Source organism: Carassius carassius, chromosome 50 (assembly GCF_963082965.1).
Source record: "Carassius carassius chromosome 50, fCarCar2.1, whole genome shotgun sequence".
NCBI lineage: Eukaryota > Metazoa > Chordata > Actinopteri > Cypriniformes > Cyprinidae > Carassius > Carassius carassius.
This window is the reverse complement of record NC_081804.1, coordinates 18,692,409-18,717,213: the sequence shown is the minus strand read 5'-3', so window position 1 is coordinate 18,717,213 and position 24,805 is coordinate 18,692,409. Positions and strand designations below refer to the sequence as shown.

Here is a 24,805-nt window from a genome sequence, read left to right as displayed (position 1 = left end):
TCTGCTCTGAGCTTTATGTGTTGGGTCAGCTGTGGTCCAGCTGGGCTCCAATTTATTATTTACACTGACATACTAAAGCTTTGAGTACTGATCTCTAGGCTGCTGTTGGTATATTAATATTGACTGTATTCAGTTTAGTAAATTAATGCATGCAACGTACAGCAACTTTGTGTCTTAAAACAATGGACTTTTTTTTCTTGTAGTTTTAGCATCAACAACAGAGAGACGTTTTTCTCAAACTCAACCAGAAGCAGAATAGTACATCATGTACTACAGCGTATGAAGTATGAAGACGGGAAGTCTAAGATGGGTAAGATGACAGCTAAATCTACTCAAACATCTTCATCAAACATGTCACATACACTCATTTCTCACTCCACAGACACTACAACCTTGTCTGTAGAATATGCACAATGATATGCCATTTCTCTTGCTCATTATTGATATTGACCTTTGCTCATACCATTCTGTCTTAAATGATCTTTTTTTTCTTCAGTAATACTAAATGAAATTGGTTGAATCTAAAACAAACAAATAATCATAATAATAATAATAATAAAATAAAAAACATATGCAGGTCACCCATCACCCCCAAATCAAATAATAAGAATAAGAATAATATCGAATAAAATAATAAAAGAAAGAAGTCCTTAAATTCAACTAAAATTCAAACTATGAAAAAATCTGGATAAAATAAAAGATTTAAATGTAAAAAAAAGAAGAAAAAAAAGAAAAAAGAAATGTTGCCTTGGCAACAAAATTTAATAAATTAGATGAAGCACACAAATTACAGAAAATAAAACAGAAATAAAAATAAAAATATATATTTTTTTATAAAAACCCATAACAAAATCAATTAATCAAACTAAAATGTAAAAGAAAACTGAAATTTTTTTTAAAGCTAATTTAAAATTATACAACATAAGTATGTTTTCATGAAATTCACCTGTTGTCAATACATTTCTGCCAGTAAATATTTGAAGAGATGTGACATCTTTTATCTGCAGTGACCTACAATCCCTCTGACCTTTTTAATTGAATGCCGTCCTTTTTGCTAATCTCTCTTATTTTAACGTCATACTTGTGCCCTTCATATTCTTGTCTGCATGCTGTTGTGGTTTTCTGCTGATTAAAGCTGGTCTTGCATTTGGGATTTTCATGTTAATAAATTAATACCAGTGACCGCTCACCTGCTCAGACTAGATCAGATTGGGAGAAGAGCTCTAAATCCCCCACAAATGCTACTGCTCAATCATGCCACTGCAGCTCAGCTCAATGTCCTACTAGTGAACTCAAAACATCTGCAGCAAATGAGCCGTAGTTAACAAATCTGAATTTTAAACTGAGAGATTTAATCAAATGACGTACGGCAATAGCCTACCAGCGCTGGTCAATTCATTGTTGGTCAACAATGAATCTTTGGTAGTTGACGTGAGGCACTCAGGTCTTGTTTTTTTTTTGTTTTTTTTTAGCTAAGGTCTGTTTACAGCATTTGTGGTATAACCTCAAAGAAAACAACTTCCACCTGTCCCTCAGTGTGTTTTTAAGTAAAAACTCCTTAAGGCAACTGAGAGGCTTTCAACATAGGTGAATCAAAACTGAGGTGATCGACGGAAGCAGAGTAAACAGTCTGTCTGGCTAATTCCCTTAGTAGATCACTTAGAAGCATGGAAAGAGCTTCCGAATATGTCTCAGTGGGTCCTGCGCATCTAGAAAAAGGTTACAGACTTCAGTTCGGGTCTCACCCACCGAATTTCAATGGGGTGGTCTGGACTACCATAGACCTAGAGCAGGATCGGGTGCTGGAACAGGAAGTGCACTCCCTCTCCTCCCAAGTGGGATTCCAGGTTCTACAGCCAGTATTTCATAGTTCCAAAGAAGGATTATGGGCTGCGTCCCGTCAATGATCTGGGAATCTGAACCATTCTCTGAGGAGATTCAGTTTCAAGATGCAAATTATTCCTATTATTATGATATGAATTTGGTCCATGGACTGGTTTATCATGATAGACCTAAAGAATGGATACTTTCAAATTTCCATCCTTCCTGCTCACAGGAAATTCCTGAGGATCGCCATTGGGGGTGAGGCTTTCCAACATCAGGTTCTTCGATTTGGCCTAGCGCTCTCCCCTCGCACACTCACCAAAAGCATGGATGCAGCTCTGGCTCCGCTAAGACTCCAGGGCATCCGTGTATTGATTTACATCAATGACTGGCTCATATTGGCCCAGTCTTATGATATGGCAGTTTGGCATCAAGATGTTCTCCTTGACCATATAAAATGTCTGAGGTTGAGACTCAACACAAAAAAGAGTGTTTTGATACCTTCCCAGTGTACTATGTTCCTGGGGTGGGGTATGGGACTCAACTACGATGTGGGCAAGGTTGTCTCCTACATGTATCGAGACCATCCTGGTTACAGTATCTAGGATAAAGCTAGGTCATATGAAGCATTTTCAGAGGGTGCTGGGCCTCATGGCAACTGCGTCCAACATGATACCTTTTGGCCTTCTGTACATGTGACCCCTGTGGTGGTGGTTGAAAACCAAGGGGTTTTCCATTCCACATGACCAAAGGCACACGTAGATGCCTTCGTGCTCTTGTCTTGGTCCTTTGTGCTGGTTCTTCTATATGACCGGAGCATGAAGGCATCTATGTATGACTTGGTTTCTGTCCAGGACCAAGTTTTGGGGGCATCTTATCGACACAAAAAATAACCGATTTCAGGCACAGTCATGAAAGGCTGATTCATAATTTTTGATTCATATCGTCCTAAGTTGTGCCTGGACAGTTCACACTAGGACAGACATTATCCGGTGTGGCGCAGAAGGTATCTCATTCCACAAAGTATCATCATACGACACAGCTCGAGTTCCCTCGAAGGGGAATATCTCGGGTTCCGACTGTAACCCCTGTTCCCTGGGAAGGGAACGAGACACTGCTTCTCTTCGCCACACCACGGTATGCTTGAGAGGAACTTGCTTTGAGCTATAAAAAGCTACCTGTATTGTGTACCAGCGTCCCTTTGTAATTTTTGTGTCTGTCGTCACATGCCAGGTCACTCACAATGCTCGCTAGTTAATTAAGGCAAAATTCATTGTGAATAGTGAGTTTACAGTGAGAATTGGACCTTAAAATAATGTGTGGTCAAATTTTTATTTTTGGGTTAACAATCCCTTTAAACCAAGCAACACCATTTATTTCAAAATCTTATCAATATTTCAACCAAAGATGAACAGTCTGTCATCATTTTCTCACTCACATGTCTTTTCATATGAGGTTGGTCTTTTCCAGCACATACAAAGAACAGTTAGCAAATAACTAAACCTTAAAAAATCTTTAAAAGTTTTTCACATTTACATTTAATTTACATTTAATCATTTAGCAGATGCTTTTATCCAAAGCGACTTACAGATGAGAAGAGGGGGGCAATAGTATGTAAGTGCTGTAACAAGTCTCAGATAGTCTAACATAACACAATTCAGAAAAAGAGACAAATATAATGAGAAAATGTTAGCATGAGTTAGTCAAGTGCTGACAAAAAAAATATTTTTCAAAGACTCAGCTGCTCGATTTGAGGTCATTCAACCAGCTTGGAACAGTCCAGGTAAAGTTCTGTGGGAGTGATTTTGTGTCTTTTTGGCATGGTACCACGAGGCGTCGTTCACTTGCAGAACGCAAGCTTCTGGAGGCCGCATAGTTTAGGTACTTTGGTGCAGAGCCAGTGGTTGTCTCATAGGCAAACATCAGTGCCTTGAATTTGATGTGAGCGGCTATCGGCAGCCAGTCCAAAATGATGAAGAGATGTGTGACGTGCACTCTCTTCGGCTCATTGAAGACCACTCTTGGTGCAGCATTCTGGATCAGTTGCAGAGGCTTGATAGTACATCCACAAATACACATTTTCACACAGCTGGCATAAATATAACTACCAACATTACTGCCTGTTTCCATTAGATACGTGAAATACCGATTTGGAAAAACATGTATGAGTAAATGATAGAATAGAATTTTTATTTTTGGAAGAACTATTCCTATTTATTCCTAGTCGGAAAAAAAAATAAATAAATAAACTAGCTAACTAACTAACTACTTCTTAATCAAAACTTGTAAGATGACAACTGAGGCTTCTGAGAGAGAGTTTGTCAACTTGGCTCCTGAGCCAGCTCAGGTTCAGTACCATTTTGTCATTTGTAAATGGACATTTGTTTCTCCATATATTTGTAGAAATAGTATCTTTCTTCCAGTCATTCACCACATACTCATTAAGCCTTCAAACTCCATCCTTAGGACCAGCACTAATCGAAATATAGACATCACAGAACCGAAATGGGCCCCATCCATCTGTGTCCCTCATGTGTGAGCGTATATGTGCATGTCTCTGCTGGTCACACAGTCTTCGTCTCTCTGCAGCTCCTCCGTTGTGTTGTCTGTATCTGCTTAATTATTATGGGCATCACGATCGGCTCCTCATGGGCCAGTCAGGGAGTTCGTGGGAAGGTGCGTACAGTGCTGTACAGTCTCTGTTGTGCTGGCACACAGGGGTGCCCAAATATCATCACACCTCTAAAAGTAGCATCAGCAAAACAGAGTGTGCTTTTTTAACACTGATTTGGGTTGAATCTCACAAATGTGAAATGTCCAGACCAGATTTCTTTTGCACCACCATGCAAAAGAAGACAAAAATAAATAAATAAATAAACAAATAACAATAATACTGTGAAATATAATAACTGTTTTCTGTCTGATCAATATAATTTAATTTTAATATAATTTAAAATGTAATTGATGTAATGGCAAACTTCATTTACAGTGGTGCTGCTTAATATTTTTGTGAAAACCAATACTTCATAATTCCTGGCTAATTTATTTATTAAATGTTTTTATAGAAAGTCTTTACAGTCAGATCAATTTGATGCATCATCCTTTCAGAATAAAAGTAATTAATAAAAAATAATATATATTGGTAGAAATTGTATCTTTCTTCCAGTCATTTACCAAATACTCATTAAGACTTAAATCGACCCCCCCCCCAATTCTTTATACCACAATACATCTAGATGTTTATATGTTTAGATGTAAAAAAAAATATTTTTCTTTTTTTTTTCTTTTCTTTTCTTTTTTTCTTTTTTTTTTTTTTCTTTTCTTTTTTTGAATATGACCAAGAAATGCTCTGGACTGTTTTGTGAGATTCATTAATTTAGTGTGTTTAAGTGTTTAAGTGTAGAATTGCACACAGTATAAAAAACAGAAATTTGCAGTATAATAATGAGACAAATGCTCAATATTACATTTATATTTCAGGAAGATTTTATTTTCTTCTGATTGCATATGTGTGTATGTGTGCGTGTTTATGTGTTTATGTATTTATGTATTTATTTTATTTATTTTTGCACTTTAACTAAGGTGGGAAATTAATACCTGCAACCTGCCAAAGAGGTTATTTTTCTGTATATGCCAGCCACTAGAGCCTATGCCTTTGTCCAGAATTGATTAGTACCTTAGCACCTACTTGCAATACATTTTTTTTATTATATCTTGAAGAATAGACATTTCTGATTGGCTGTTTGTTTAAATTTTCAGTGTGGTGCTTGATTTTGCTTAGTACTTGTTCTTATAAAAATGTAGCATTGCATCACTTGCTCAGCAATGGATGCTCTGCAGTGAATGGGTGCCGTCAGAATGAGAGCCCAACCAGCTGATAAAACATCACAATGATCGACAAGTAATCCACAATGTTCCAGTCCATCAGTAAAAAAAATAATAATACAAAAAACCCCTTTAGCTAAATACATATATTATACATGACAATTTTGGGCCATTTCTCATACCTTCTGCAGCTGTTTGATATAGGCCTAACCCAATCACTGAAACTCACACCTAACCCAGGCGCTCACATGCACCCACATATTGAAAAGACAAGCTCCAGCACTATTTACAGGATTCTGCCTGCGCTCAATTCTACCTGCTCCTTTTATTGAAAATGATTTGTATTCTTGTTGCTGCACTTTTGTCTCTGCTGTAAGCAGGCCAGTTTCACGTCTGCTGTTATCTGTTTGTTCATCTCCTGCTAGAAGCCAAACATACAGGGGATGTTACAGTATGTTAGCCACGAGTTCATCAAGCAGTAAAATCACTAAATAAATGCAGTCAGAGGCTATATATACAGTATATATACACTAAAATTGGGCATTCATTAGTTCATTAGGTTGGTGGGCAAAAAGTTAATTTCCCAACCTCACCCTTACTTACCCATCTGTTTCTGGAATCAAAATGTGTGTTGTGTACAATTTTAAGAGAAAAAAAATCTTGTGTTGGTGGCCGAGTGAGCTCAAAGCACTGCAACTTTAGAAAACACATGCAAATAGAAAAAGCACCAGCAATCATGAAAACATCTTCATCAGTTTGACAACAGGCGCTGCAAATGCTCACTACACAACCAAATAATGAATTGAAGTCGTTTTTTTTTTGTTTGTTTTTTTCGCGGTGAGCTCTCTCTGCCACCATACTTTATTGCTTTACTTTTGTTTGTTTGATTGTTTGTTTGTTTTTTTCTTGCTATTGTCTGTTATTCCCTCACGTTTGTAGTGACTGTGATGTTGGTCAGTGTTCTATGTGAAATTATATGTTGTGGTTATGAAGGTTTCTAGATTTTGTGTGTGTGTGTGTGTGTGTGTGTAGAATCATCAGACTGTCAGACATTATAAATGTCTGGGCACAAAAGATGCCAAAGAGACACTAAGATTAAAAAAAAACAAAAAACAAACAATTAAATAAATAATAACAACAATAATAAAAAGATTGGAAAGAAATATTACATTCATGCATGTTTTTTCTTCTGTTTCCATCTATTTTGTAGGTATTAATCGGTTACTTGGCAACGGCACATATGAAGCAGCGTTTCCTCCACATGAGGTAAAATAAGTAAAATTTATTGTTTTTTAACCTCTATTTGGTTACTGCTGAAGTGCTCGTAGATACATGGAAAACTTTGCTATTGTATTTCTAGGGAAGTTATAAAAGCAGACATCCGATTAAAACTCATGGAGCTCAAAACCACAGACACCTTCTGTACGAAAGATGGGCGCGCTGGGGGATCTGGTACAAATACCAGCCTCTAGACCTTATACGGTAAGAAACACACACACACACACACACACACACACACACACACACACACACACACACACACACACACACACACACACACACAGACAGACAGACAGACACACACACACACACACAAAGACAGACACACACACACACACAGACACACACACAAAGACAGACACACACACACACACACACACAAAATAAAAATTAAACTTTCATATATTTTAGATTCATTGCACACCAACTGAAATATTTCAGGTCTTTTATTGTTTTAATACTGATGATTTTGGCATAGAGCTCATGAAAACCCAAAATGCCTGTCTCAAAAAATTAGCATATTTAATCCGACCAATAAAAGAAAAGTGTTTTTAATGCAAAAAAAGTCAACCTTCAAATAATTATGTTCAGTTATGCACTCAATACTTGGTCGGGAATCCTTTTGCAGAAATGACTGCTTCAATGCGGCGTGGCATGGAGGCAATCAGCCCGTGGCACTGCTGAGGTGTTATGGAGGCCCAGGATGCTTCGATAGCGGCCTTAAGCTCATCCAGAGTGTTGGGTCTTGTGTCTCTCAACTTTCTCTTCACAACATCCCACAGATTCTCTATGGGGTTCAGGTCAGGAGAGTTGCCAGGCCAATTGAGCACAGTAATACCATGGTCAGTAAACCATTTACCAGTGGTTTTGGCACTGTGAGCAGGTGCCAGGTCGTGCTGAAAAACGAAATCTTCATCTCCATAAAGCTTTTCAGCATATGGAAGCATGAAGTGCTCCAAAATCTCCTGATAGCTAGCTGCATCGACCCTGCCCTTGATAAAACACAGTGGACCAACACCAGCAGCTGACATGGCACCCCAGACCATCACTGACTGTGGGTACCTGACACTGGACTTCAGGTATTTCTTTCTCCCCAGTCTTCCTCCAGACTCTGGCACCTTGATTTCCGAATGACATGCAAAATTTGTCCAAAAGTCCAGTGCTGCTTCTCTGTAGCCCAGGTCAGGCGCTTCTGCCGCTGTTTCTGGTTCAAAAGTGGCTTGACCTGGGGAATGCGGCACCTGTAGCCCATTTCCTGCACACGCCTGTGCACGGTGGCTCTGGATGTTTCTACTCCAGACTCAGTCCACTGCTTCCGCAGGTCCCCCAAGGTCTGGAATCGGTCCTTCTCCACAATCTTCCTCAGGGTCCAGTCACCTCTTCTCGTTGTGCAGCGTTTTTTGCCACACTTTTTCCTTCCCACAGACTTCCCACTGAGGTGCCTTGATACAGCACTCTGGGAACAGCCTATTCGTTCAGAAATTTCTTTCTGTGTCTTACCCTCTCGCTTGAGGGTGTCAATGATGGCCTTCTGGTCAGCAGTCTTACCCATGATTGCGGTTTTGAGTAACGAACCAGGCTGGGAGTTTTTAAAAGCCTCAGGAATCTTTTGCAGGTGTTTAGAGTTAATTAGTTGATTCAGATGATTAGGTTAATAGCTCGTTTAGAGAACCTTTTCATGATATGCTAATTTTTTGAGATAGGAATTTTGGGTTTTCAGGAGCTGTATGCCAAAATCATCAGTATTAAAACAATTAAAGACCTGGAATATTTCAGTTGGTGTGCAATGAATCTAAAATATATGAAAGTTTAAATTTTATCATTACATTATGGAAAATAATGAACTTTTATCACAATATGCTAGTCTTTTTAGAAGGACCTGTATATATATATATATATATATATATATATATATATATAAATTTATATATTTGGTGAAACATACACAAATTTATTACAAATTAATACCAGTTTTGCAGTTTTGGCTGAGAAATTAGCCCTAAAAAGATTATTTAAAATCATTATTGTGTGACATGAGAAAAGCATTGAGTAGACATTACAAAAAAGTAGATTTAAAAAGAAATATTTATATTGCATAAATATTTGTAATAAATCAGTATTATTTTTTTAATGAATATTGAAATATAAAAAAGGGGTAAAAAAAAGAAATGTTATTCTTAAACCACCAATAGGTGGTGGCAAGCCACTGTTTTAATGAGCGAGTCATTCAGTTTTTTATTTAACTGATTTGTTCAAATGGCTGAATCATTCAGAAACAAAGCAAGTAACAAAACACAGCTGTGTTGATCTGAAAGGCCCATATTGCTGTGGCTTTGTTTGGAAATATTTTTGTTTGTGAAACTGAGCAAAATAGACAGTACTGACAATATTGTGTCTAAAGAGTTTCTTTTTTGTATTGCAAAAATAAATAAATAATCATTTTCACATTTGCAATCATATTTGGGGTAAACACCATTCTTGCTCACATGATATTACTTACCTATATCATATGATATAAATATAAGACAATAATCCATGCAGGGTCTTTTTTTTTCTTTCTATTTTTTCAAATAACTGCATTCTAATGATGCAGTCAGTCACTATCTTGCATCATGTTCATGTTCACATAATTTTTTTCCACAATTAATGGTACAGAATAAATGTGTTTACTCAACAGGCTATCTATAGTATACAGGGTACATATAGAGCACCAATATAAAGCACTTATGTAGATGATCCAGATATTTACTACGATGCTGTCTAAACAAATGGATCGGATTTTTATTGATTTCAAAAACAAATATAAATTAAGTGCATTTTGAATAAAGCCTAAAAATTCTTCCCAGTCTGTTTGTTTGGGGCTTTCTCAAATGTCTTTCTGAAAAGCTCTTGGCGACTACAGTAGGAATGACAGTCAAATCCTGAAAGGAAATATTTGCAGTGTGAGAACAGCTTTAATGTCACTAACTCGTGCAAGACTGTATTGATGTGGGAGAACGCAGCTTTCTAGTGTAAATCTCTGCTGTAGTCAAATAGAGCAAGAGAAAATGGAGTCTCAGGCTCATAACAAACATATATTGAAGCTGAATTAGATCGATCTCTCTGCTTTTAAAGTGGAGATTGAAAAATAATTGTGATGGTGATCTGCAGACACATTCTCTCTGCTGGAGCTGCTCATCAGTTTGAGAGTGAGGTCACCCTCTATTTTCAGATTTATATAACCATCCTGACCTGGTATGTTTTAAGTGAATGAATGGCCCTGTTTTTAGTCACCTTAGTCTTTCCTCCTGTTACTCTACAATATCTGTCTAACTTAGTATCTGGGACATATACGTTCATTGTGTGTGTGTCCTGATCTAATAATTTATTAAAAACACTTTTACAATGCAATGATTTAAATAATGTTTGCTTAGACTGGGCTAAGACTATCTATTAAGCCCATATGGATAAGTTGATATAAGCAGAAAAGAAATTTGTTTCAAAGAAAAATAAAGTTTTTATATTTTGATTAAAGAGACAACTTTCTCTCTCTCTCTCTCTCTCTCTCTCTCTCTCTCTCTCTCTGTGTCTGGAATAGCATGCATTTAATGAAGCATTCATTATAAGATCAGATAAAAAAAAAACAGCTGTAGTTGTTAGAACTTCATTATAAAAAAACACTGTAGCAATGTCTTAAGTTTTACTTATTGGTCTTATATTTACAGTAAAAACTACAGTCCATTTTTAATGAAATACTGTAAATGTATTGGATTTTTATGTGACTGTCGATATACTGTCAATTGTATAATATACTGAAAACCACTTAACATTTTTATTATTATTATTATTATTATTGTGTTAAAAAACATGTAGTAAATAAATAGTAAGTAAATAAATCAAATAACCTGGAAAATCTTAGATATGTATTTGTTATAAAGAAAAACTAATTCATTAATTTTTTTTTTGTATCTAAACAAAAACATGCTGGTTTCAACTAACTAACTAAATAATCGGGACACTTTTAGAATCATATATAGTCATAAACATGTACGGTATAAACTGTAATGTAACATAAACTGTATACTGTATGTTAACATAAATTTATATAAATAACATAAATCTCACATTTCACTGCTGGTTATATATGCTCTATATATAATTGTGTACGTGAGGAATAAAAATCTTGAAATTATGAAGTAACAATGAACAGTAGTATTGTTATACATAAATAAAAATTTATCAGCTTTGATAAATACTGTAAAATGAGTCCTAATAAATGTTGTTTCTTACTGATGTTTCATAGGCGGTACTTTGGGGAGAAGATTGGACTGTATTTTGCCTGGTTGGGCTGGTATACAGGTATGCTGATCCCTGCTGCGCTAGTCGGCCTCTTTGTCTTCCTCTATGGGCTTTTCACCATGGACTCCAGCCAAGTAAGGTCAGTCCCAGCAGGTATGCTCAGTTATTTCAGAATAACCCCCAGTGTCCAGGTCCCAGTAGTCCATAATTCAAAAAAGAGAATTTCTATAAACTTTATGCCATTTTCTTTCACTAGTATCCATTGCCACCCCCCCCCCTACAGTTTATTTAAAATAAAGCACTGATTCACGATTGTTGTGTTACAGTAAAGAGATCTGTGAGGCCAACACCACCATCATGTGCCCCATGTGTGAAGGCAACTGCAGCTCTTGGACGCTGAGTGACAGTTGTGTCTATGCAAAGGTACCGTACATCCACCCAATACTGACATAAACCACATAAAACCCCTTAGAAAATTTTAGAAGATCAGTGAAACTGACAAATTTTATAAAGTTTCAGTAACTCAAATAGCACTTTTGATGTGATGTAATGTTCCCGATAGTGTCGTCAGTTTGCATCTAGGCATCTGACATTGTAATTAGTTCATGATGCTGTTCTGTGGAAACATGGAAACTCAAGAAAACCAAGACAAACAACATGAAAGTCAAGAAAACAACACATCTTCCCACTGCGCAATGTGCTGTCAGAGTGACGTCTTTTTCATGTAATTTTTGGACGTCCAAATTCGGTCCAAATGACGTCCAAAAAAATTACCCAGGTCAAATGTTGAACATCAAGATGATGTCCAAGTTGGGTCATGGTTGGACTTCCAAATAGTGGACCTAGTTTGGACGTCGAATAGATGTTCAGAAATGGTCATGAACTGACAGGCCTATTATAGACATGATCAGGACGTCTATCCGATGTCCAATGTTTAGTGGGTTGGTTGTGACGATAAATAAAGATTCTATTCCTGTAGACATTTTAAGGCAAATACAATTTGTTTTGGTGAAAAGATGTTTCTATTCTATGTTCCAGTGTAAAGACATGGTTTATAGAATAGCTTTGTTTTTTCAGAATGTCTTGTTTTATTATTGTAGACTCATTTGGAAAGCCTGTTTTGTCTGAAGTCAAAGATATTCACATGTTTTAAATTAGAGTTTGGTCCTGGATTTTCAACATGCAAATCAAACACAGATTCCCCAAGCTGTGTAGCCAATATTGAGGACTAAAAGATGGTTTTTGTGTCGTGGGAACATGGTAGTGATGTGCCTGAGAGAGGCTATTATTTAAATAAAATACACATAAAAATAATTGGTTCCTGCCCAGAAGAGCTTTATTGCTTGAAGATTGCTCTGTCATAGCTCAGAAGACAATGTAGTCACAGTTACCCACTATTGTCTTGAGCCTGGACACGGGCCAGCGGTAAAAATGGAAATGTTATCAGCTACTGTCCTTACATCTTTCAGCAATTCTTTCCCACTGGTCCCAGCCACACCAGGGAAACAATTTTGTCACATGGTTGCAAATTCGTCACCTCTGAGGATTACTTTTACAGCCCACCATTGATTCATCTGCTTGAAGGGATTTAATACCTGCCTGCTACTCCTCTGCTTTCAAAAACATCGGTTACGGTTCTTCAAACTCGCTTCAAAATTCACTCAATACTAGGAGTTTTGCTGAAAAAAAGAAAAAGAAAAGTCCTGTCATTCCTCCCATATCAAAAAGGATTAAATGTCAATATACTCTTTTCATGCAGGTTAAATAAACAATTATATGAGCTGTACAAAAAAAAGGAAGAAAAAAAGAAAATGATCCTGCCAAGTCCTCAGAAGCTCCTCAAGACTTACAGCTCAAATTTCCTCTGCCAAAATCTCCACCTCCTCAACAAACAAAGCTCCCAATGGGATGTCAAAACAACAGATTCTTCTTGCTTTTCTACTCTAAATGTATATCATAATGGAGAGTCATTTGACACACACCAATCACTTTCTCTGCGTCCTACTTCTGGAGTTTTGGTAACCACCAACTACCAACAATCTTCTGTCTCTCTTCCTGCTTCTTAAGGAAGTTCGTAATGCAAGTTCGGAAGGAGCTTATTATAACAATATATATAATATTATTATAACATGTCAGTCATGTTTCACGGGTATATAAGCAGCAGTTTAGTTTACTTCTCTCCTATGACATTTCTTCAGTATCCCACCTCGTCACCTTCTCTCACATTTATGCCCACATGTTTAACCCTGTACTTCAATGTATTCCTTATAAAGCTTAATCTCAGTTCAAGACCGAGCATCCAGTCATGGAAAGCACACTATCTATTACCTTTTTCACCAAATAATTTAATCAAGAGGATCTCCTCCGGGGGTCTCTGGATTTGTACTTACCAACATCACTTCAAGTAATATGTAACTTGTATAAATGCATGTTGTTGTCAGGCATACCATATATTATGTCTTGTGAGTGCATCTAGTTGGGCTTTTCCTAATGATTAAGCTGTCAAAGTGTGTTTTTTGGCTCAAAGACTATATGAGAAGGTGATCTTTCAGTGCCAGTGCTTTCTGTTGCTCTTGTTACCAAAAAATAGCAATTCTCATTAAATTGCATATATTGGCCGCCTAAATAGCTGCAAATTGATATCAGAATGAAAACCCCTTAAGGATATACTCACAACAAACATAGTTTTCATCCTTCACTTAAAAATTAAGTTTAGGGGTATAAAACAGTCTATACTATAAGAGAACATCCCTGCTGCTGGGAGCACATTTAGGTGAATATGTAAATATGTGCTCCATGCTTTCCTCTCAATGACAAAATAAGCACACAACAAAAATTCACATTACATTTATTTATATAGAACTTTATACAATGAACTGACTGAAAAGAAAAAAATAAAATGGAAAAGAGATTCATGTCAAAGAAGGTGGAGATGCATAACACACCTTCCAATCATGTAATTGCCATGGACCAATGGTAGTTTGAACATTTTCAGTAAGATTCCCTTTTTGTAAGCTGTTTTGAACATGTGAAACAAACTCCAAATAAACTGCAGGCTAGAGCTCCCTCTACGAGGCAGGCCTATGCTTTGGAAGTGGAATCTGTTCACGAACTGGTATTCTTCTCACCGAGAAGACTCCCAGAGATGCTCGGTCAGCGTCTATTGTCCTGGCTGGACTTCAGAGGGGTTCCTTTGAGCCACTTGATTCAGTCGAGCTGAAGTTCCTGTCTCTCAAGACAGCACTCCTGACTCCTGTGCTCACTTCCATCAAGAGGGTCGGGGACCTCCAAGCATTTTCAGTAAGTGAAGAGTGCCTTGTGTTCGGACCGGCCTACTCTCACGTTGTCCTGAGACCCCGGCCTGGAAACATGCCCAGGGTTCCTAACACTCCCTTACGGGACCAGGTGGTGAACCTGCAAGCACTGCCCCGGGAAGAGGCAGATTCAGCCTTGGCATTGCTGTGTCCCGTATGAGCGCTTCTCATATTCGTGGACCACACCCAGAGCTTCAGAAGTTCTGAGCAGCACCTGGTCTGCTTTAGGGGTCAGCAGAAAGGGAAGGCAGTCTTCAAGCAGAGGTTGGCCCTCTGGATAGTGGATGCCATTGACTTGGCATACCATTCCCAAGGTGAGCCGTACCCCCAGACATCTGTTGAGCTGCGCGACACATAACACCTTCAAAGTTTTTACAACCTTCATGTAGAGCCGGTTTCTTCCCATGTGTTGGGTAACAGGTAATTGGCAGGAAGAACTGGCTAGGTGTCACGCTTGCTGCGCCATTCCCCCTCCCACAGGGATGCGAGCGCCTTTTTTCCCAGTAGAGTTCCCCTGTTGGCGTATCCTGGTTGAGCAACCTTCAGCACCCTCGGTGGTCAGACTTGGCGAAGCAGTCTGTTGCCAGGCCCAGTACTGGTGTTAGCATGCCTGGAGTCCTGGTCAGCCCTTGTACTGTGCTAGGTGCCCATACCGCTTGATTCCCTATAGGTAATCCCATATGTGTATTCTTCCATGGTAAGGTTTCCCTCTTGGTAAACCCATGTCTTCCCTTGACAGAGCCGCTCTGTCAGTCTCTTCTGGCAGCTGTTTCATCCCTAATCTCAGGTAGGACCTGCCTCAGAGACCCATTACATATGTTTTACTGCCCCCTGGGTCAGTCCATATCAGTATCTTCACATGTCATCTCCCTACGGGTAGGATTTGGTCTCAGTATCAACTTTTTTCCTAGTCTCGCTTCCCCATCGTTCTGCCAAGCTGAAAGAATAAATAGGAAAGATTCGAAGAAATCTTCACTGAAGGTTGAAATCCCTTCCAAAAACTTTTGTGGACGGAACAGCAGCATGGCCCTCTCCAGCAGCAATGTTCTCACCCTTTTGGTCCCCTTCCATACCTAGGTCAGTGAATTTGCGCTGGGGCTTTGGGAGGTGTAGCTTTTGTGACACTCTGCGGCTTTTTGACAATTGTGATTGGGTTGTGGCGTTTTCCATTGACCCCATATGTCGTTTTACATAGCTCGTAGTGACCGACAGATAGGTAACGTCTCAGTAACATACGTAACCCTCATTCCCTGATGGAGGGAACAGAGATGTTATGTCCCCATGCCACAGCCTTGAACTATTCGCTGCTGCCGGGACATGTTCTTGGCTCCTCTAGGTAAAACCTGAATGAGTGGATGCACGCTGTTGCCTTATATACACTTAGGCAAAGGGAGTGGCTCAGCATGCAAAATCCACTAGCCAAGTTTCATTGGTGTTTTCTCTTAAACTCAGAGATGATTGGCCTCCCAAGTGAGACCCCATATGTCATTCGGCATAACGTCTCTGTTCCTTCCATCAGGGAATGAGGGCTACGTACGTAACCGAGACGTTCCCTGAATGAGGGAACATAGATGTTACATCAGTGACTGATGAATTGGGATCTCGCTAGAGACGGATCACCATCACGCACCCTGCCCAACAGTGCGGGTATATAAGGAGAGCATGTGCAGTCGCACATTCAGTTTTTCGCTGAGGAGCCAAGATGGTGTGCCACGACCGTACACCAGTGGAACAGCAATTGTGGTGACGGAATGTAACAACTCCATTCCCTCCTTCAGGTAACGAGGGTTACATACATAACCAAGGTGTTCCCTTTCAGTTGGTCACATTCGACTGACAAATTGGGATCCTTGTGGAAAACAGCACTATTGCTGACCCCCTCCAGTGCCATGTGTAAGCCAGCAAGTCCTCCCACACCAGTTGGGGGAGAAAATAGGACAGGGCTTAGGCAGAGGAATCCCTCACTGCTGTTCCGTACATACATAACACTGGGAGAGCGTACCCAAGTAATGGAACGCTACGGAAGCCACATCCTGCATATAGGAGGTAACATGTGGAAATTACACATATGGACTAGCCAAAGGGCAGTACTACATATGGAAGTCCCTGCGGCAGACTCAGCCAACCTGGGGTGAGATCAATGCACAGCAGAGACAGCAGAAGGACTCTGCCAGGGAAAGACAAAGGCTTACCATGAGGGAAGCCATACCGTGGAAGAACACTCATGTGGGATCACCCAAAGGGGGAATCACTAAACACGGGCACCTAGCCCAGCACAAGGGCTGACCTTGGGTATACACACAAGTGCTGGACCTGGCTTCTGGAGCTCCGCCACACCTGACTGCTGAGGGTGCAGGAAGAGCTTCTACAGGGTTCGCCAAAAGGGAAACTGAGAAGCACTTTAGCGCACGTATTCAGTCCACTGAGGAGAATGGCGCAGATCGACACAGAGCGAGTCCGGTGTTACTGAACATCTGAGGCCACTACACGAGAGGACACAGGATCTACACAGAGATTATAGAATCTCGGAAATGTGTTAGGTGTTGCCCAGCCGGCAGCTCTACAAATTTCTGCTATCGTGGGCTCCCTATGCAAATGTCAATGTCAATGTCAATGTCAAATTTATTTATATAGCACCATTTATCCCAACCGAGGTTGTCCAATGTGCTGCACATATTGTAATAGACAATTGCACAAAACAAATAAGCAATAAAAACATCATAATAAAACAAACATTTCAATACCACTTCCTCACTTAGAATATGCTAATTCAAAAAGATGCGTTTTTAGCATAGTTTTAAAAACAGATAAGGATGATACAGAGCGAATACACAGAGGTAAAGCATTCCATAATCTGGGGGCAGCTACTGAAAAAGCCCGGTCGCCTCTGCACCTCAGCTTTGACTTTGGGATACATAGCAGCTTCTGGTTAGATGACCGGAGAGAAAGAACAGGACGATACTCAGTAAGTAGTTCCGAAAGATACGGAGGGGCCAGACCATTTAATGATTTAAACACCAAAAGAATAAGTTTGAAATGTACTCGATAACGCACAGGCAACCAGTGCAAAGAACGTAAAACTGCTGTAACATGCTCCGTTTTTTAGTCCTGGTTAAGAGTCTAGCTGCTGCATTTTGAACTATTTGTAACCGGGATAAAGCTGACTGGCTAATCCCAAAATATAGTGAGTTACAGTAATCCAGTCTCGTCGTAATGAAAGCATGGATCAATTGTTCAAAGTTTTTACTCGTCAAAATGGGTTTAACTTTAGCTAGTAGTCTAAGCTGAAAGAAACATGATCTAACCACAGTATTGATGTGTTTGTCAAATTTCAGCTTATCATCAAAAATAACCCCTAAATTTTTAACCCAAGGTTTTACAGAGGAAGATAACTCACCCAAATTTATTTTTGGTGAATGCCCAGGAAGACGCAGTCCACATAAATGCATAAAGCAAGGACGGGACAGAGCAGAGCGATGGCTGGGTCTGCCTCCTTCCTGGGCAGTGCTTGCAAGTTCACCACCTAATCCCTGAAAGGCGTGGTGGGAACTTAGGGCACATATTCAGAGAGAGTTGCCTGGCCCGAATTCAAGGCAAGTATCATCAAACAAAAATGCCTGCAGGTCTGCCACCCTCTTGACCGAAGCCAATGCAGTGAGGAAAACTGACTTTAGCGACAGGAACTTAAGTTCTACTGACTGCAGAGGCACGAAGGGCTCCTGCTTCAAGGCCATCAGGAGCGGGTGGAGATCCCAGGAGGGTACCAGGTGAGGGCGCGGAGGATTCAGCCTCCTCCCATCCCTAAGGAACCTGATGATCAAGTCATGCGTTCCAACGGACTTGCCATCTACTGCATCATAAAGTGTATGTTGCCGGCTATAAACACTTTGAGGATGGAGGGAGACAGCCTTTGCTCCAGCCCTTCTTGCAGAAAGGAGAGCACGATTGCGTTCGGGCATCTATGGGGGTCCTCCCATCGTGTGACCATTAGATGGAGCCAGGAAGCTACCACATCCAGAAACACACGAGTGGAAGGCCATCTTTTAATGAAAACACTTGGTAGAGTCCGCAACAGCTAAACATTAATTCATCATGTGAGTGAGATATGCCTTGTCCAAATACCCACACTTGCGGTCTTGGCCACTTGAGAGCATATACATGCGACAGGAAGTAAGTGCGCAAGACTGTCCAGATCTTAAAAACGCCAAAGCGCAGTGCCCTTAACACACAATAAATTCACACTATCTTGAATACAGTTTCAGAGTGGTATTTAAGGCTTAGTGTATCCCATCATTCATCATGTTCTGGAAATAAATTGTGATTCTTTTTGCCAAGATTGCGCAAGAGTTCACAGAAACCGTTGCAATGTAATGTAAGTTGTAATGTAAGTTAAATATTATTAGTAATAATATATTAAATAATAAATTAAATATAATTTGGTAGTAAAACAAAGTGCTACATGTTTTATTGCTGCAAAGATTAGTATATTTATTTTGTACAACAGTTTTGGAACAGTTTTTTTTATCAATTAATTAGAAGCACCAGAAATTAAAGTGTGTCATCTGTTATAGGGACTACTGAACAGACATTTAGATGTTTATTTTAAAATGCAAAGTATTGAAAATAAAAATAAAACTCTGTAAACACTTGCATTTTTACCCCACTATCGGTGTGTCCCATCAGGTAATTAAAAGTTCTACACACACACTTGTGGTCTTCACGCTCACCTGGACCAAATACCGGAAATACATTATAGAAGTAGTCAAGTAGTCAAGTGCAAAGACTGCAAGTGTGGGTATTTGGACAAGGCAATAGTTTGCAACTTAAATAGTCCTTCTAATTTGAAACAGCTGTGCATGTAATCAGTACTTGACGTGGGGTGTCATGGGAAATGTAGTCTCTGAACCAATGGTACACATGATCCCACTCTGAGAGTCAAGAGGAACTGGTTACAGTGGTGCCATGACCCAATAAGAGAAGGCTAGCTGGTATGGGATAGCTGTATAGATAAACCTCACTCCTCTGGCCTCGAATGGTGCACTAGTGACTGATGCTATAGACCAGGGGCCTGTTTCACTAAGGAGGTTCAACCAACTCTGAGTTTCAAACTTGAACTCTGAGTTGACTTACCCTGAGATGGGAAATTCTGAGTTTTTGGTTACAGAACAGCTGAAATGAGTTGGTTTAATCAACTCTAAATTGACTGACTCTGAGTTAAGCACGTGCACCACAACTATAAAAAGCCATTATCAATGAAGCGCTGATATTAAGATTCACCATGGCAACAGCTCCAGCCGAAAAGCCATCTGCATACTTCAGACTCGAGACAAATGTAATTCTTATCAGTGGTATAATATCACAGGTGAGAACTGGCAAACCGTTAGATTAATGAACTAATAGCTAATCATTTTATGGTATCTCATGGGCAAAATATATATATAAAATAATAATATTAATAATAATATTTTAAGTGCATTTTTCTTATTTTACAAATGATCTGCCAATAGAGTAAGAAAAATACGGCAGTGGCTATATACACTAAGTGGAATTAACATACTTTCTTAGATATAGATCCTATTTACAGTAGGCTTAGTGCAAGTAGCTCTAGATGCTATTTACAGAAAAAATGTACAGTGAGAATTGTGATATATTCTATTTACCATGTAAAAGTAGCAGTTCTTTGCAACAGGCTAAGTGTAAATAATAATTAGATGCTAGTTATACTTTATACTGGCAGATACATTTGCACCTCTGTATTGTTCTACATTAACAGGATGCAATAATAAGATTGTAAATAATTATATTTATTACAATTATAAATAGTTGTATCATTATTAAACACTCGTTGGGCACTTTATTTCCACTTTTAGAAGATTTTGTTCATTTTTATTGAAAATAAATTCTAATGTGACATGTGATGGGAAAAGTGAGAAGAACGAGCTCTGCAAAAGCCGGACTCTAACCCAATCAATCGCGTTACAAGCTAATTTTCCGTGCCCAAAATATTACTGCCTACACCATTGAAGCCGTTATTCACATGTATCGTATTTAACTTTATGTGTCGATGGAGGGCGGAGCTACAGTAGATTTGCACTTAGTAATGGACACTCAGAATCTTGTTTTCCATTTGCATTAAGATTATTTAAATTACCACACTGGAATATAATTTTACTTAAGTAAAATGCACTTAAATTAGATCCCCCCCAGGAAACAAGACTAAGTATCTTATATCATTTTCTTATATAGAAATTCAATCTTTATTTTATTATTTTTTATATACATATATATATATATATATATATATATATATATATATATATATATATATATATATATGCATTTGGGGGAAAAAATAAGAAAAAAAAAACTCTTAGTAAGAAGAGCATTTTTCCAGCGTGCATCAATGAAGTGTTTAAAAAGGGGGAGGAGACCGAAATAAACTCTGGGTTTATCGAAGAAAACCTGCTCCTGACCAGGCTAGGTTCATAGCGTAAGTTACTACGGTAACTGACTAAGTTACCTCTCTTTCAGGAATGGGCTTGACTTACCCTGCTTTCTCGGGTTTTACAAACCTTCCATTCTGAAACAGAAAACCTAGAGTTTCCCTGATTTCAGGGTTAACATACTCAGAGTTTTTACTTAACCTCCTTTGTGAAATGTAGACTGTGGTCTTCAGTGTCTTTGTAACTTGAACAAACTCCTGTGCCGGCTATTTCCTGAATAGTCAGAGCGGAACCGATTACACAAGTGGCATCTATTGCAGCCACAACCTGTGTTCAACTCAACCTCAGGAGAAAACATAAATATTTATGTTTTATATATAAATTTATATATATAATGTTCATGCAGGTTCATGTTTTTTTATTACATTAACATGTTTTCCAACAAATAACAGCATACAAAATTGTAAGAAATTGCAACTTTGTAATAAAAAAAGCATGAACCTGCACCTTTGACCTCACACCTAAACCTAACCATGAGGTAGTTGCTCTAACACATACATTACATTTTCATAGTTGGCATATGCTTTTATCAAAAAGAGATTTACACTGCATTAAGTGTATAATGTTCATTTTTATAACTTCATTCATTCCTTGGGACTCAAACCTTGGAATAGGTACAGTAGTGCCATTCTTTGCTTCTTGAGCTACCGAAATGTCCAGATGAATTTGTGTGAATGGGAAACATTTTAAACTTGTAAAATAGTTAGGAATTATCATAAGACTCATTTAGAAAAATCAGATTTGACTAATTTCCTAATTATACATTCTTAAATATATTACCCCTTTTTGCCCACCAGGTGACCCATCTTTTTGACAATGGAGGCACAGTCTTCTTTGCCATCTTCATGGCAATATGGGGTGAGTTTGAATCTTTTCAATTTAATCTGCTCTTTCACCAGCAGAAATACAGGCAGATCAGCATTTGGTTTAAAGTACAAATTAAGTAATTATAAAAGAGGCTTCCTTCAGCAAATGAGGACAGAATAAGAATCTATAGCAGTCTGTGGGCTGCTATAAAAGGATCCACTCCAAAGCCAAAGAGAAGTAGCTATAATCAATCACTGCTTTGTCCTACATTACAACAAAGATCCAATCAGGTCACAGTAGACCTCGCTTACCGCCTAAACATGTAAATACTAAGTGCTTGAACTTCAGTGTATTCCTTTGAACATGAGGAGGGATACACAGATGAGTGTTGAAGGATGGCTAGCAGCGATCAAAGGTGAGTTAATGCCTGATAATTGTGGGCACATTATAAAGTGTGATTGACTGGCTGAAGCCAAAGAAACACTTCCCAGGAGTGAATTTAGAGGAAAGTAATGTGAGTAGGACACTCTACGGGCTTGTAGATAAGTTCTCTGAGGGATTTACAGGGGTGTAGATGTTTACCTTCAAATGTGCTGTTAAACCATTTTTTTATAATTTAAGTACAATAGCTAGTTAAAAACAATGTTCAACAATGTTCCTCCACCATAACAAGGAAAGACAAACCGTAAAAGTTTGCACTAATAATCTTTGTGGCCATGCTTATTATTGTGCTGTATGATATATTCAGGTGCAGATATCTAGGTGATGTATGGGTAGGGTGACCACCTGCTAATAAGCCCAAGGGGGGACAAGGGGTATGTTTCTGAGGGACAATGTGGGACACTGCCTTGCGCGGCGGTGCTCCCACCCCATGGGCAGACTCACTGATAATGGTTTACCCATTTCTAGCACATACTACCTTACATGGTATATTAATAATGCACTATTCCCCTAAACATGTGTAATTGCTGATGTATGCTCATGACAGAATTGACAGATGCACTTCCACTTACGATTTACTTTAGCTATTTTATTTATTTTTCATTACAATTTATTCACTTTAAATAAATTATAATTAAATAAATTAAAATGAATTGTAGATGCTAAACACCACAGGAACAGTAAAAAAAAAAAAAAAAAGTCTAAACTCACAACTCCAGAGGTTCACGGAAAGGATGATGAACTTGCATGTTAGTAAAGGCAGGCGCATAAAAAAAAAGCAGTTTGAAACAGGACACACCTTCTCTTTTTTAATTGATGATGGCGGTGCCTCACTTTCTTCATTTTTCGAATTGGAAAGCATGCATCTAAAAGTTCCTTCCCAGTGTGTCTGGTATGCACGTGCGTGCGCTGTCATGACAACAACGAAACAGTTGACAACAACCTAGTCAGCAGTTCAACTGAGGGGTGGGTGTGGCAACAGTAGCGTGCTGAACTGTCAAGTAATGTTCGTTTGGCTGCCTGGGGCTCGAGGATATAGAGCGACCAACTTTTTTTGAGCAAGCATTGATTATGCGTGACACAGTCTCAATTTGTGGTACACATGAATTGGGCTTCAAACGCTGTGCGCGCACACGCTACGCGCAAATACACTGTGTATAACATGAAATTGTAGGCTACTAATTAAACCCCTTTAAATGATTAAAATGTATTATAAATAATGAACAAAAGATACATTTAACAATTTAACTTAACAATTAAGTTTATTCATGAAATTCATGAACTGTTCAAAAGGATGGCTTTAGTTAGGATTAAGTTCTGTTGTCAAGAGAAACCAGAATAAATGTCTGGTCTCCCTCAGGCATCTCAGAAACAAATTATAGTTCAGGCAAAATCAAAAGCTTTACAACGATGACCGGCCATTAACACATTGGAAATCTGCCAACAGCTTTAAGCTTAGAATGGAACAAAATGTGTACAAATATAAGCTAACGTTAAAAATACCAATTAAATATATGTCCTTACTGCAGACTATTGGGAGTGTCAACCTTCTTGATCTGCAGAAGCTCTTTGTAATTATTGATTCTAATTGGTCACTCACTATGATGCCTGTTTTTACATTCTGAAGTTGAAGCTTTATATTTTTAATTGTCTATGGGAACAAAAGATTTATTTTACTTTTTCTTGTATCACTCAACCGTCTTTCCTTTCATGCATATGCATGCTAGAATACCTCATTGGCACTTTTAACTCAAATAATAATTTACCAGCAAGCATACAAGCATGAAACATTTAATAGATGGCCAGAAGCTTTTGAGTTCCTAGTTAAAAAAACACACACACAAAAAAAAACTTCAAATTTTATGTAATTAACCCAGTTACAAAACAAAACAGTGCATCATTGTTTTGATGCTATGGTAATGCTTCACGCAAGCCAGTGCCTGAAGCACAAGTCTGCACCCACTGACTAGCTGAGTGTGATGACGTAGCAACATGGCTTAGTAAATCACCCAAACAATAAATAGATGCCAAGCTAACATGTCATCAGACTCTAATTGTCTGACAAGACACAAAAGCATGGTCGGGGTTTGGTCACATGATGTAGTGTCTCTTTGCCCTTTCAGGGAACTGTGATACATACATAACTGTAAATGAGTTCAGAGGTTGGAAGGAAGAGGACGAGGGGTCGGCTTTACTGCTGACGACTTTAATTACAAAAACATAAAACAAAGACGGTGCCTCTCGCACCATAAGCAGGAAACTCAGTCCGGTATGCGCAGCTTTGGCGTTCACACTCGTCAGCAGCGGCTCTCTCTACTCCTGTTTCTCCTGCCGTTAAATACTCTCTCCACGCCAATTACTGAAACAAGAGACAGGTGTTGATTATTTCCGTTCAGCCCGCTCACTCACCGTTCGTCTCCCAATTCTCTCTCCGGCTGCAGACTTCACTAAACCACGCCTCCGCCTCCACATACCCCCACTGCCCGACTCAGGCCAGGGAGCCATCCGGCCTGCAGCCCCCCCCCCCAATTC

At 38.9% G+C, this 24,805-nt stretch overlaps 1 protein-coding gene across 4 annotated transcripts in view; it reads left to right on the top strand.

The window, feature by feature from the left end:
- Positions 1-24,805, top strand: part of LOC132133738 (anoctamin-3-like) — a 78,939-nt gene that overhangs the window by 24,740 nt on the left and 29,394 nt on the right. For 2 of the 4 annotated variants that reach the window (XM_059546667.1, XM_059546668.1), the window contains exons 8-14: positions 204-310; positions 4,414-4,500; positions 6,860-6,915; positions 7,010-7,131; positions 11,213-11,347; positions 11,535-11,631; positions 21,823-21,883. In XM_059546667.1, coding sequence (XP_059402650.1) covers positions 204-310; positions 4,414-4,500; positions 6,860-6,915; positions 7,010-7,131; positions 11,213-11,347; positions 11,535-11,631; positions 21,823-21,883 — 665 coding nt within the window. The remainder of the gene's footprint in view (positions 1-203; positions 311-4,413; positions 4,501-6,859; positions 6,916-7,009; positions 7,132-11,212; positions 11,348-11,534; positions 11,632-21,822; positions 21,884-24,805) is intronic. The other 2 variants (XM_059546669.1, XM_059546671.1) reach the window with 1 other exon arrangement.